A 13,382-nucleotide genomic window follows, 5' to 3' on the forward strand; every position below is an offset into this window, starting at 1 on the left:
GGAAAAACATCGGATGACCGATGTCTAGGTAAAACCATCGATAAGTGAAAAACATCGAACAATAAACATTGATGTTGAAAACATCGATGTTTGATGTTGAAACATCGATGTTTTTAAACATTGATTTATCGATACCCATCCCTAGTATAGATATGGCATTCTATTTGAATATTAAGGTACCCACCTCACTAAGTATCAATCAAAAATGTGCTATAAGACAAGAATAGAGCGTATTCAACAATCGAAACTCAAGAATTATTTTCATGTGAAATACATAAATAATTTTTAATGTGAAATACTAATCTTTTTCATAGTGAAGTTCATAATTGGCGGTTAGCGTGTGCATGTCATGGTTGGAAACCTTCTAAATAACTAAGGTATTTAACACCAGGTCTGGAGTTAATTCTTAAAAATCATAACGAAATAAGAGTTAATTTATTTATTCAAGTGAGTAAATCATTGCTTTATTGTTATTAGTTTCAGTGTGAATGATAGCATCGTTGCATATACTTGATATTGTGTAGAATATGTGTTTGCAATAAAAATTTGTAAAAGTTGGACATTCCAACTGTAAATATTATAGAAATACTATTGAATAGATTTTATCAAGAATAATAGAATTAGAATCAAATAATTTATCTTCAACACTTTATTTAATATATTTTCATTCTATCATATTTATTTTTAAGCTGTTGGGTTGGTCAAACTTGAGGTAGTCAATGGTCTATTTGATTTTTCTCTATGATAAGGTAATGTCTATTTGTGATGACCTTCATCGGAACACAGTCGGCTCAATGGTGGGGGTGACACAGCGTCAGGAGAAAGCTATGTGCGTCTAAATCACAACAATTTTTTTCTTATGCACTTTTAATGTTTTTTTTCATATCCTGGAAAAATGACAAAGGAGTGAGTCAATTGAATCAACAAACTTGACCTGTGAAAAGGCTCAAAGAATATGTGTTCAAAATTTGAAGCTGATTCACCAATTCTGAAGAAGTTTTTGTCAAACATACAAACAGACAGATAACGACTCTGGCCTCCAGTAAGTCAAAAGTGAGAACTCGCTAATGCTCGTTCAATTAATAAATTTATTAACTGATTAATAAATCAGTGGATGGATAAATGAATGAATTATAAATTACAAACTATCAGATGATAGGGCCACATGGTTGCCAATTGTCTTCGAACAATACTTACATTGCCTTTCCAATATAAGTAGTTGATGGCTCTTTCTCAGGAGATAAATTCCTGAATGGTAGTTCTCCTGCAAATACAGAATATACATCAGATTCAAATCAAATCTATCAAATATAAATTACAAAACTAGTGTGCCGTGCTATGAATTTAGAAAGTTAATTTTGAATTTAGAAGCACACACAATATAACTTAATAAAAGGGATGCTTGATAAACATACCTAGTGCTACAGAACGGGAAACCAGAAATGACAAGAGAGACAACGAAATAGAGAGAAGGTATCAATTATATTGTCACCTCTTACAGTTAAATTCAACAATTAATAAAACAAAAGGAAGTTACATTATGAAAACCGAAAACAAAATTACTTAAGTTAAAGGTTATCTCTGAAATAGATAATACGGTAATAACCTACTCCGTATGCTCCACATTGGAAACGTTTTAGATTGAATCATAAGAAGCTTAAAGGACTCTAATTTCAGAAAGAAGAATTAAAAATCATCATAAATATATCTCAAAAGTTAATCATAAATAACCATACATATGTTAAGAAAAGATCCACATAAAATTCATAAAATTCTTAGAACATTAAATTTCGAACACATTTGGAAACTTTAAAACACTATCAAAACATTATCAAATATTAATGATCCCCCCCCAATAATAATTATTCAGTATCTTTATATCATGAACGCTGCAAGGACAAACATTCCTCAAGTATCACATCATGGTATACTACCTTAGAAAAAACTATTCAAAAATATATGTCATCAAAACAAATCTAGGGAAGATTAGGGTCCTTGAAACTTCATTTGATCCTTTACAACTTTGAGATGAGAATTATTTTAAAACATTAATTTAATCAATAAGGGACCTTTAGAAACTCATGTACTCATTCAACCTTTAGTAGTTTAGAAGATTATAATTATTTATAAATTTAAAGAAAACTGAAATTCCCAGCTGGATCCTTACAGAGAAAATATGGCCTCACTTTTCAATGTAAAGATACAACCGAAAATCTATTACTCAAACCAAATTAATAAAAATTAATAGTCTATCTATCCCCAATAATATCTCAAAATTATGATTTAACAAAAGTCTAATTCCGCACGTTTTAATTGATTGAAAGTCTGTCGTCACTAAAACCCATTTTGTCACATCCGGAGTTCCTGGGACGTTCGTTTAATTTGGAAAAAAGTTGTTACCTCATAGCCGTTTCTTCAATTTGAATCTAGGCTCGGTGATCGAGCTCTACACGTCCAGATGGACAGGAGACAGCATACCCCAAGCTTCTAGGACGGCCATCGATTCAGAGGCGTCTCAGCGGCTTAAAGACACACGTTCATGAACCCATGAAATGATGGATTCGTACGTTGATCCCATACTTGATGTTCCCGTACTTACACCGCTGTTAGAATAAAAAAAATAAACTAGGATAATACAAATTAACTTAACATCAGTTATATAATAAAATCAACCTATTTTAGGTTATATAAACTCAAATCAAGATTATTACTTTAAAACGTAAATAGGCATTACCTACTTCAATATCTTGATTTAATAGAATAGAATTTATTAGTAATCAGGGTTATGCCCTATACACAAAGCGATGAGTACATAGTATTCCATAATAGGCCTACATGATTCACAAGTTGATTGAATTACTTCATAATAAGGTATTTCGAGTATTGTTGTTAGTTTAGTCAGTTCTCTTACATAAATCACATTTATGGTGTAATTTAAAAGAATAAATTACATGATAGGTGTTTCCTAAATAATCATAAAAGCTTTTCATAAGAATCAAAAGACCAATAAAATCTATAACCAAAAAAATACTGATAGAGCTCATAATAATATACTGTAAACATCCGTTGGTTTGGATTTAACCAACAGTAATTGAAATTTAGGTTAATAGCTTCCTCTTCAAAAATAGTTTAAATCAAACAAATATCTTAATTCCTACTAATAGGTATTCTAAATTTCTACAAAACATATATCGTTAATTTTCTTACATTACAATAAATACTTTGATGGAAGCTTTCTTTGAAGATATTTTCCTTAATAATATTATAAATCTATGACGTACCTTTAGTAGCGGTTATAGGAGAAAAATCTCCATTGTGAGGTGACAATTTGATACTCTCTCTCTCTCTTCTTAATTAAAGCGACTACAGAGGCAAAAAGACTAAAAATGCTGCTGGAACAAAAGGTTCCAGAGCCAAATACTAAAAAAAGCCTAAAGCTGGCATGGAAGCCATGATTAATACAAAGTTCTGAACAGACTACATTTAGTACTGCTTATGACAGTCGACAGACGCTGAGTGAGTCCACTTCGCTTTTCTCGTCTTGAGGTGGACAGCTGTGAGATCGTCCATACTAAATAGACCTAACCAACACCAACTGTGATTGGCAGTTACTATTCTCTAGAAAAATTTCCACCAATAGAAAGGGACGTTACAACTACAATTTAAGATACATTCTCCCACCAAGTGACAGCTATTTTTCCTAGGCAGCTATAAATTCCTTGCCTTATAAGGTCGTGAACCAGACTTATATTCTAGGAAAAATGTTGATCTTCCCACAACTTCTACACACACACCTATAGAGTCGACACTACACAACGCAAAAAAGCAAGGCTCATGAACTAAGCTGTTGCTCCAGGAAAATTGATGTTATTCTTAGGATCATAGCTTCTACGCACACACTGACAGAGTCGACACAACACACCGCAGAACAGCAAAACAGCAAAATCCATTTTCACAACAGGCTAACTTCTCAGGCTAATTTGCATAATTCTCATCACTCACAATTGTAACAATAAATATTGTTACACTAGCAGATATGTTAGGGCCACATAATTGCCAAATCTCTTCATGCATTGCCATCTATTGTGGATATCTGTCATGATACAAGTCATCCCCGTAGTTACCTGATATAAAATTTATGTTTTGAGCTGAGTTTATAGCGTAAATCTCACTATAAAAAACGTCTATTGACACGTCCCATTGTCTTATATTGACCAATTATAGCGATATTAATTATAGAGAAAAAATAGCAATATCCCACAGTTTAGGTTGTTTATGTTTCAAATTTCGAGCCGATTTTTTCTTAACTCAGGCCGATTACTGTAGACTCCTGTCTATTATTACTGTTTTGGCCTGGTGAGAGTGTAAGAACGGCACAGTATGAGTGACAACCAGCATCACACAGCTTCACGAAAAATAACTACCAGGACAATCGGCTTGAATTAACAGTGAAATTTGGAACTAAACGCCCATCACCATTGCTATGGGATATCTTCTTACGCCATCTTTTCTGGATGGTATCACAACAAAATGATACAGTATCACCATACATGATACCGTAACAACACAATATGATACTGTATCATTTCAACTTGATACACAACACTATGGACAAAATTAATTACATAATTCAGTTTTAAGAACAAGAAGAAGATGAAGGAGAAGAAACATGAAGATACGCCATGGTATAGGTAGGTGTAGTAGGTATTCTAAGGTACTTACTTAGTTGTTTCAAAGCAGATCCATCGGCTTGGATGTATTTGACCTCAGTGAACATAGCACTCATTGTTTCACTATTGGCGTCCATTTCAATGGCCGTCATCTGTGTTATGGTGTGGCTGTAAAGGCGCAAAGATTTGATAGCTGCCAGACCAATCACTCGCTGCTTCACTCGAATGAATTCCGCTTCTGGTTTCTGCCATAAAACAACAATAACAACGTTTTTATTCATTCAATTCTCTAGTCGTGACCCTGGGTAAGGGCAATTTTTGTTTTAGATATGATTATGTAATATATAAGTCTATTGTGACCAATGTAAATTCATGTCAGTAGACACTTTGAGCCGGTTTCCAAGCTCGGGATTTAGCTAAGTTCTATACTTTAAACAGCTGGAGTCAGATAATTGGCTTTCCGAAATGGGGCGTAGTCGCAGTCCACGTTTAATGAACACAAAATAAAATGAAGAGAAAATAGTGTGGTCTCAGCTATTGTGAATGATTTAGGAATGTTTCATTTAGTCGAGGAAAGACTGTTGAATGAGAAAATAACGATTATCATAAAAACTGCGACTACGCCCCGGTTCGGAAAGCCAATTTTCTGACTCCAGCTGTTCAAAGTCAAGAACTTAGCTGAATCCCAAGCTCGGAAACAGGCCCATAGAGCTTGTTCACATGACAGCGACTTACGCTCGGTTGTCGCACGGCTCGATTTGCTAGTCTCGTACACATGACAGCGATTCATGAGCGATCTGCCCTCGGTTGAGTCTGAGATTACAACCGCCGCGTTTCGCCGGCGACTACTAAAACCGAGCGATCGCGCGACAACCGAGCATAAAACGCTGTCATGTGAACAGGCTCTTAACCTTCGTGTAGTGTTAGTGCTCTGTTACTTGTTGTCTTTGTGAAATGATGCTTTTGGGTCCCCGGGACCAGGGGTCACCACTTCAAATGTACATTTTTACGAAATAGTAATTGGATTCAAGCAGCCAATATGTACGTTTTGAACAAACACTTCGAAGAATGTACAAATTTAATTCTAGATCTCGATTTCAATGACATTAGTGATGCTGGAGATGAATTCATAAATACAGACCTTGAGTAGGATGATAGTGAAACTAATTCACTTGATGTGATCCCAAGGACACTAAACCTCCCCTTAAAGTGAACTGAATAAGAAACCGTTTTACCAAGAGAAACAAATAACGGGAACAATGTTCCCTGAAAGTGACCTCCACTATTATCCTCACAGATTTTTACTTTCCTTCCCCTATTACCATAGGTAATGAAGGTATTGCTTTCCAAAAAAATTAAGGTACCCTAATTTCAAATCTTCTATCCTAGTTTCAAGGTCCCCTGAGTGCAAAAACATGATTCTTGGGGTTGGTCTGTGTGTGTGTGTGTGTGTGTGTGTGTGTGTGTGTGTGTGTGTGTGTGTGTGTGTGTGTGTGTGTGTGTGTGTTGTGTGTGTGTGTGTGTGTGTGTGTGTGTGTGTGTGTGTGTGTATGTGTGAACACCATAACTCCATTCCTAATCAACCGATTGACTTGAAATTTTAAACTTAAGGTCCTTATACCATGTGGTTCCGACAATAAGAAAATTCAATGAGATTCAATACAAGATGGCGGAAAAATGGCGGATGATTACTAAAAAACCATATTTTTCTATTTTTTCTCGAAAACGGCTCTAACGATTTTCTCCAAATTTATACCATGGATAAATAAATTGAAATTGGAATTCTTTATTCTCCAAAAAAGATTAACAATACATTTGTATGTAAAACATAAAAATAAAAATACATTCTATTGGAGGCTCCTCTTATGGGCACATGCCTGTGAGAGAGGAGCGAGTTGTCAAGTAGCATCCAATATATATAATCTTAAATTTAACTATTCATAGCTATGCAAAATATGACTATAAATACAATAGAAATAGAAAAAGATTATTTTAGAATAAATGGAACTAGTGTAACAAATAAAACAAAACTCAATCTGGAGAGAGGTATTATTATGAATAAAAATAAAATAAACCAAAACTAAAAACGAAGTGGGAAGCACGGTGAGATCGACGAACAAAATAAAATCGTAAAAAAGATACAATAATATTGTTGAAAACCTGCTTTTTTGACCAAGGATCGAGAACACTCACATCCAACAAGCGTACTCATTCACCCATCAGTCACTCACCCTCAATGTTTAGGCAATATACAATAATTATTAGCCAAAAAAAGGTACAATCATCGGAAAGAGTAAGGTGATACTAAAATACCTTCCTGCTCCTCTGGGTTTAGGGAAGTCACCCAATCGTTGACTAATTTTTTATAGTGACTTATTCTCAAATTGACAGGATTTTTCAAGTAGACGGGCAGTTTTTGAAAAAGGAAATGCATTTTATAATGTGACGAAGTGGAGGAGAAAGTTCTAGTAAGTCTGGGGTTGACGATACCGATATTTACAGCTGTTCTTGTGTTATAATTGTAAATGATATTAGAAAATATAGCTACTTTGTGTTTGGATATATACAAGGTTAGGGTTATGTATAATTGTTGTATATTTAATACCTTAAATTCTTCAAAGAGATAATCTGATGGATATGTTAGTGGTTTGCGTAAGGCGCTTTTCATTATAAGTTTCTGAACAGTTGATAAAGGAGCCAATGTAGTTTTGAATGTACCACCCCAAGCTATAATACCATACTGTAAGATGGACTGAACGTAAGCAAAATAAACTTGTTTTATTATAGTGGGTGTAAGGATCCCGCTTAATGATGCAAATACATAAATAAATTTTCGGAGCCTATTTCTAAGGTAGTGTATATGATTGCTCCATTTCAGCCGACAATCAAATATCACGCCGAGGTATTTATATTCATATACTCGTTCAATACACTCACACTGACATTGTGTATAATTATTCTGTGCGCCAGAGGTGTGTAATTTCAGTTCTAGACCGATTGGGTCACCATTGGCTCCAATGGAAATAGGTAGGTATTTCGTCTTGCTGATATTGATGGTTAATCGATTATCATCAAACCAGTCCTTCACAACACCCAATCCTACCTCAGCTGCGTGAAAAACCTCATCCCAGTTGTTTCCCTCAAAAAGCAACGCGGTATCGTCTGCATACAAATATATATGACTATTATCAATATTCACCTTACTCAGGTTATTTATATAAATTAAAAACAGTATTGGGCCCAGAGTGCTACCCTGAATCACTCCAAAGTGGTTATTCATTGGTGAACTCTCTTTGTCCAAGATAGAAACAACTTGACTCCTTCCACTAAAGTAGCTCTCAAACCACTGGAGAGAAGCACCCCGAACACCAATATACCTATCAATATAAAGAATAAAGAATATAAATAAAGAATATCCCTATCAATCGAATCGAAAGCTCTAGCTAAATCAATGAAGGTCAGAAGAACTTTTTTGTTAACAGAAATTAAATTATGTATTTGATTGGTTAAGAGGAAAAGGTTGTCATTAAGATTTTTGTCCTTCCTGAAACCAAATTGATTCTCGAATAGAATGTTATTATTTATCAAGTATTTCTCTAATTGATGCCTAACTGCTTTCTCGATGACTTTGGATATGACACTGACTAAATTGATAGGTCGGTAACTAACAAAATGACTTTTAGGGCCAGACTTATGTATGGGAACGACTTTTCCAACTTTTAAGTTTTCAGGGAAGACTCCTTGCAAAAAGCTACAATTAATGATATGAAGTAATGGTATTTTCAAAGAATTAATATTTTTCTTAATTAACGAAGCTGGAATTTTATCAATGCCCGGCGCAGATCCTCCTTTAAGATCACCTATAATTCTTATTAATTCAACATCACAAACAGGCAACAGTTCAAAATGCGAATCCACACTGAAGTCCGCATCATTTACTGGTCCTTCAGCAATATTGGGTATGGCCCCAGCAAGATTAGCACCTACATTTACATAATAGTTGTTGAAATTATTAGCAACTTTTACTATTTCACCAGGTTCCAAATTATCATTACCTCTATTGTTTAAAAAATGTTGAATAGGGAATCTGTCGGCATTTTTACCTAATCCAGTGATTTCTTTAATGCTACTCCAAAGTTTTTTGCTATCACTGCCAGCATTAGCTACTTTATTTCGAAAATAAGTCTCTTTGGCTGTCTTTAACAACTTAGTGAGGTGATTTCTGTACTTTTTGAATTGATCTCTTAAAGTAGCATTGAAAGGCTGTTGTTTTAATTTTTTGCTTAATTTATCTCTCTGACGGATGCATTTCAGTAAACCACTAGAGATCCACGGTTTAATTTTGAAGTTTTTAGATGAAATAATTTTAGTTTCTGTGGCCTGAAAAATAATTTGCTTGAGTTTGTTAATAAAAATTTCGCAACTGGAATTCACATCTGGTGTACTTGTTACATCGGACCAATCACAATTAGCAATGAGCTGAGAAACTATATCTTCATCTAAAACTGTAACCCGTCGATTTTGATTAAATTGAGACTGTTTTTTATTATTTAACATTTGAATTTGGCATACGGTAGAATCATGATCAGTCATGCTGCATCTGATTACGGCTGACCTTATAGCATTAGTATTCTTTACATCTGTGAAAACATGATCAAGGCAGGTGGCCGTCGTGTCAGTAATCCTGGTAGGTACGTTTATGCAACTGACAAAGCCAGCAGCATAGAGAACATCCAAGTACCGCTCCGCCGTGTGATCAGGTATTTCACGAGGCAAAATACAACAATTAATATCACCCATTATAAAATGTGTACAGTCTCGATTCCTGTTAATGATGTGAGTCTCAAGATTATCAATAAAAGGTTGATTAGCCATTTTATAAAACACTTATTGAAATGGGCTGCTTTTATTTTGTTTTATTAATAAAAGGTTCTATGTCAGCAGAGGGGCTTCTGTAGATTGCTAACAAACAGAAACGTTCAGCATTGAGAGAAAGGTCCAATTTCACACATGACGCACCATCAAGACTTACATCCCCCTGGCACACAGCAAAACATTTATTAACATTGACTATCACTCCATCGTTCTGATTTCGACTATTCTTATTTAAAAATACATCATATCCTTCCATATTCACTGTCACGCAGCTATCATCAGTCCACGTTTCAGTAAGAACTATAATGTCAAATTTTTTATTGTAACTGTTCAGAATCACTATCAATTCATCTATATGTTTATTATAGCTTCTTATATTCAAGCTTAAAAAACTAATGCTCCCAATCTCACCCTGCTCCCCAGTAAAAAAATTAAACAAACTAAAATCTTCAAAAATGTTAGTATACACGTCTCTCATATCAACTAAATTATCAACGAAATCATCCATTAAGACGAAAAGAAAAAATAAGTAAAATCGTTTGCCGCTCGCATGTGCATACACGATTGAACAATAAAATATAAAATTCTCACTTACAATCGTGAAGTAGGCCTTAAGTAGGCCTACACACTCATAACATATAGCCAGTGATTGCAATACCCCAATCAAAGGAAAAATTTCTAAGACGAAAAAGAGAATAAAAAATAATAAGAATAAAATAGCCCACATAGTAATGGGAGTACGAGGAATAGAATGCAAATGATTAATTTATTTCAAAATAAAACATCAAATCATGTTTGAAACCTTGCAGAATTTTATACAACCGGTTTGAATAGGAGGGTTAAATGTCTTATTGAAATTTTGTATTTTAAAAATCTAAATTTACAATGCTTTATTCAGCTATGTGATACATTTGTTTATACATGAATGGTAAATCGAGTTATTCTTTATAGTTGAATGATTCAATGGATAAGCAGAAAGAAAAACAAAGAAGAATTCGGGTGCAATAATAGATTAGATAATTCTACAGGTACCTGTAGTAATGATAATGGTAGGGCTGCTTCAACAAACATCACTAGCGTTAAAGCCAGCGATCTTTGCCTAGGCAACTTATAACCAGCCAACTACGATATGACACGAGGCATTAAAAATTAAAAATGAAGTTTATCATTTGTGTTAGTGTCACACTGGTAATATAAGAGTGTAGGCCTAAATGATATCATTTGAATTATTTACATCTATAAGTTTAGTAAAGATAGATTTTATTTAAATATGTAGGTAATCTAAGTAGATAATATGGATAAAGTAAGATTATACTGTATTATACATTCTCGTTTCAAGAAATTATTGCGGTGTGCTAGTAATTTTGAATTTATAGTAAGAACTTGTGTGAACGATAATAATGATGGATAATATTATTATGATTATAGAATATTTTATCGTTGGATAGATTGGAATATATTTCCGAAGATGAAACTGGTAATTTATTCTTTTTTATGTTCAGACTTTAAAAATATATGTATATTACAGTATAATCAGTTGATAATTTTCTATACACCAGCTAATTACATACTAGTTAAAATGACAGTAAGATCTGTTACTTCAAGCTAAAGCATGGTAATATTCAACCCTCAAACATTAGGTAATAGGCAATTTTTATTCCTGCCATTCCAGTACTGTACGTCATAATAACAAGTTCTCAAATATGAATTTTTCTTTTGAATTTATTATAAATAAATGATTTATTTTTGTCAAAGAACAATTACAAAATTGCATTAGACAATGTCAGAGAATTTAAAAAAACATTTATTACATTAATAATTTTGGTGGAGACCCACCCAATACAAAAAAGTAAATTCGTATGGCTTTTGTTGGTGGGGAGTCCCTTGCGGGAAGGTCCCACCGCCTGAATATATAATTTTAAGCCGTCAATGGGCCTTACGACTGTCATACTTCAGCCGGGACCGACAGTTTAACGTGCCCATCCGATAACACGGGAGTGATCTGGTTAAAAAACTTTTGGTATTGAGAGGGTTTGAGCCCGGGATCTCTATGCTGCTACGCAGGCACTCTATCCACTAGACCACGGATCACTCCACTCAAGAAAATTTATATCATCTAGGTAACTCATAAATAACAAATATAATCTTATACACATACTAGTAGGTCCTACAATATACAGTATTTTATGAGACAAACATTAATTGAAGGAGTTTTCATAAAATTCAGTCAAACTATAAAATGGGTTGTCACTTAGGAATTTGTTTATTGCCTTTCTGAAACTAGGATAAGGTAGATCTCTGACATATGATGGCAAATGATTAAAAAGTCTTATTCCCACATTAAAATGGCTTCTCAAAGTCCTTGATAGCCTTACTTGAGGAATATGTACATTTCTATAGCTCCTCGTATTATGATATTAATATTACAATAAAGGTTTCTTTCCTTCAATTTTATATACAAAAGCAACGTATATATATATATATATATATATATATATATATATATATATATATATATACAAACAAATGACAGTCATGACTCTAGTTTTGACAAATAGCGGTTTGCAGTGAGCTCTCACATTTGAGTTAGTTACTATTCTTATCGCTTTTTTTGCAGAATCAAGACTTCAGACACCCGTGAACAATTTCCCCACAGAATAACACTGTAACTCGAGTGGGAATGAAACAAAGCATAATACACATCTAAAACATAGTTGAATGGAACATGATATTTTAGAATCTTCAACAAATATATAGACTTTGATAACTTGCTGCACAGTAAATCAATATGATCACTCCAAGTCAGATTGTAATCTATTTGTACTCCTAATAATTTGATTTTTTTACAAAATTGTTTGACAATTCATGTCTATTATTCAATGTGAATATTGCATTTCGTGTCTTGGATTCATTGAGGAGGGATCCATCTGCTTTGAACCATGAATTAGCCTTGTCTTTTGTTTGATTAGCAACTCTGTTGAGATTTTGGAAATCTCTGTCAATAGTTAGGAAAGAAGTGTCATCAGCTCACATTATGGTTTTAGAAGATGTTAAACACTTGGGTAGATCATTTATCATTACAAGGAACAGCAGTGGTCCCAGAACAGAACCTTGTGGTACTCCAAATTTAAGATAAGAAATGGCAGATAGTTTTCCATTGACATCAACTATTTGTGATCTATTCTCCAGATGTGACCTAAAAAAATCAAGACACAAACCACTTACTCCAAAGTGACTCAACTTGTGAAGGAGTATTGAGTGATCGACACAATCAAAAGCCTTGCTCAAGTCACAGGCAGTTATCTGAGCAAGGCATTTATTCTCGAAAGCTTCTATTATTTGATCGATAATTGTAAGAAGTGCCTCTGTTGTGCTTTTACCCACCCTATAACCAAATTGGGAGTCACTTATGAGATTATAACTAACGAAGTAGGTACATATCTGAAGCTTTACAACATGCTCTAAAATTTTTCCGAAAATTGGAACTATAGAGATAGGCCTATAATTTTTTGGTGTAAGTCTGTCTCCATTTTTTTAAAACAAAGGTACGAGTCTCGAAATTTTGAGTTTTGTTGGGAAAACTTCTTGTTGTAGACACAAATTCATACAGTGAGTCAATGGAACAATAATAGACTGGATTACACATTTCAAAACGTGGTTGGATAAATCGAAAATGTACCTTCTTCTTGAGTTTTTCTTATCCATGACAATCTCATAAACATCAGCACATGACACTTGTGTCCATTTGAATTCTTCATGTGTGGACGGTGGATGCTCCATGAAATCTCTTGCAGTAACCTGTGGCTGCTCAATGCTATCTTTTGCTTCCTGGACGGA

At 34.0% G+C, this 13,382-nt stretch overlaps 1 protein-coding gene across 1 annotated transcript in view; it reads right to left on the reverse strand.

Moving 5' to 3' along the window:
- Positions 1-13,382, reverse strand: part of LOC111053928 — a 239,205-nt gene that overhangs the window by 196,862 nt on the left and 28,961 nt on the right. The window contains exons 5-6 of the mRNA XM_039435520.1: positions 4,723-4,915; positions 1,198-1,264 (exon numbers count right to left, since the gene is read on the reverse strand). Coding sequence (XP_039291454.1) covers positions 1,198-1,264; positions 4,723-4,915 — 260 coding nt within the window. The remainder of the gene's footprint in view (positions 1-1,197; positions 1,265-4,722; positions 4,916-13,382) is intronic.

This window comes from Nilaparvata lugens, chromosome 9 (genome assembly GCF_014356525.2).
Source record: "Nilaparvata lugens isolate BPH chromosome 9, ASM1435652v1, whole genome shotgun sequence".
NCBI lineage: Eukaryota > Metazoa > Arthropoda > Insecta > Hemiptera > Delphacidae > Nilaparvata > Nilaparvata lugens.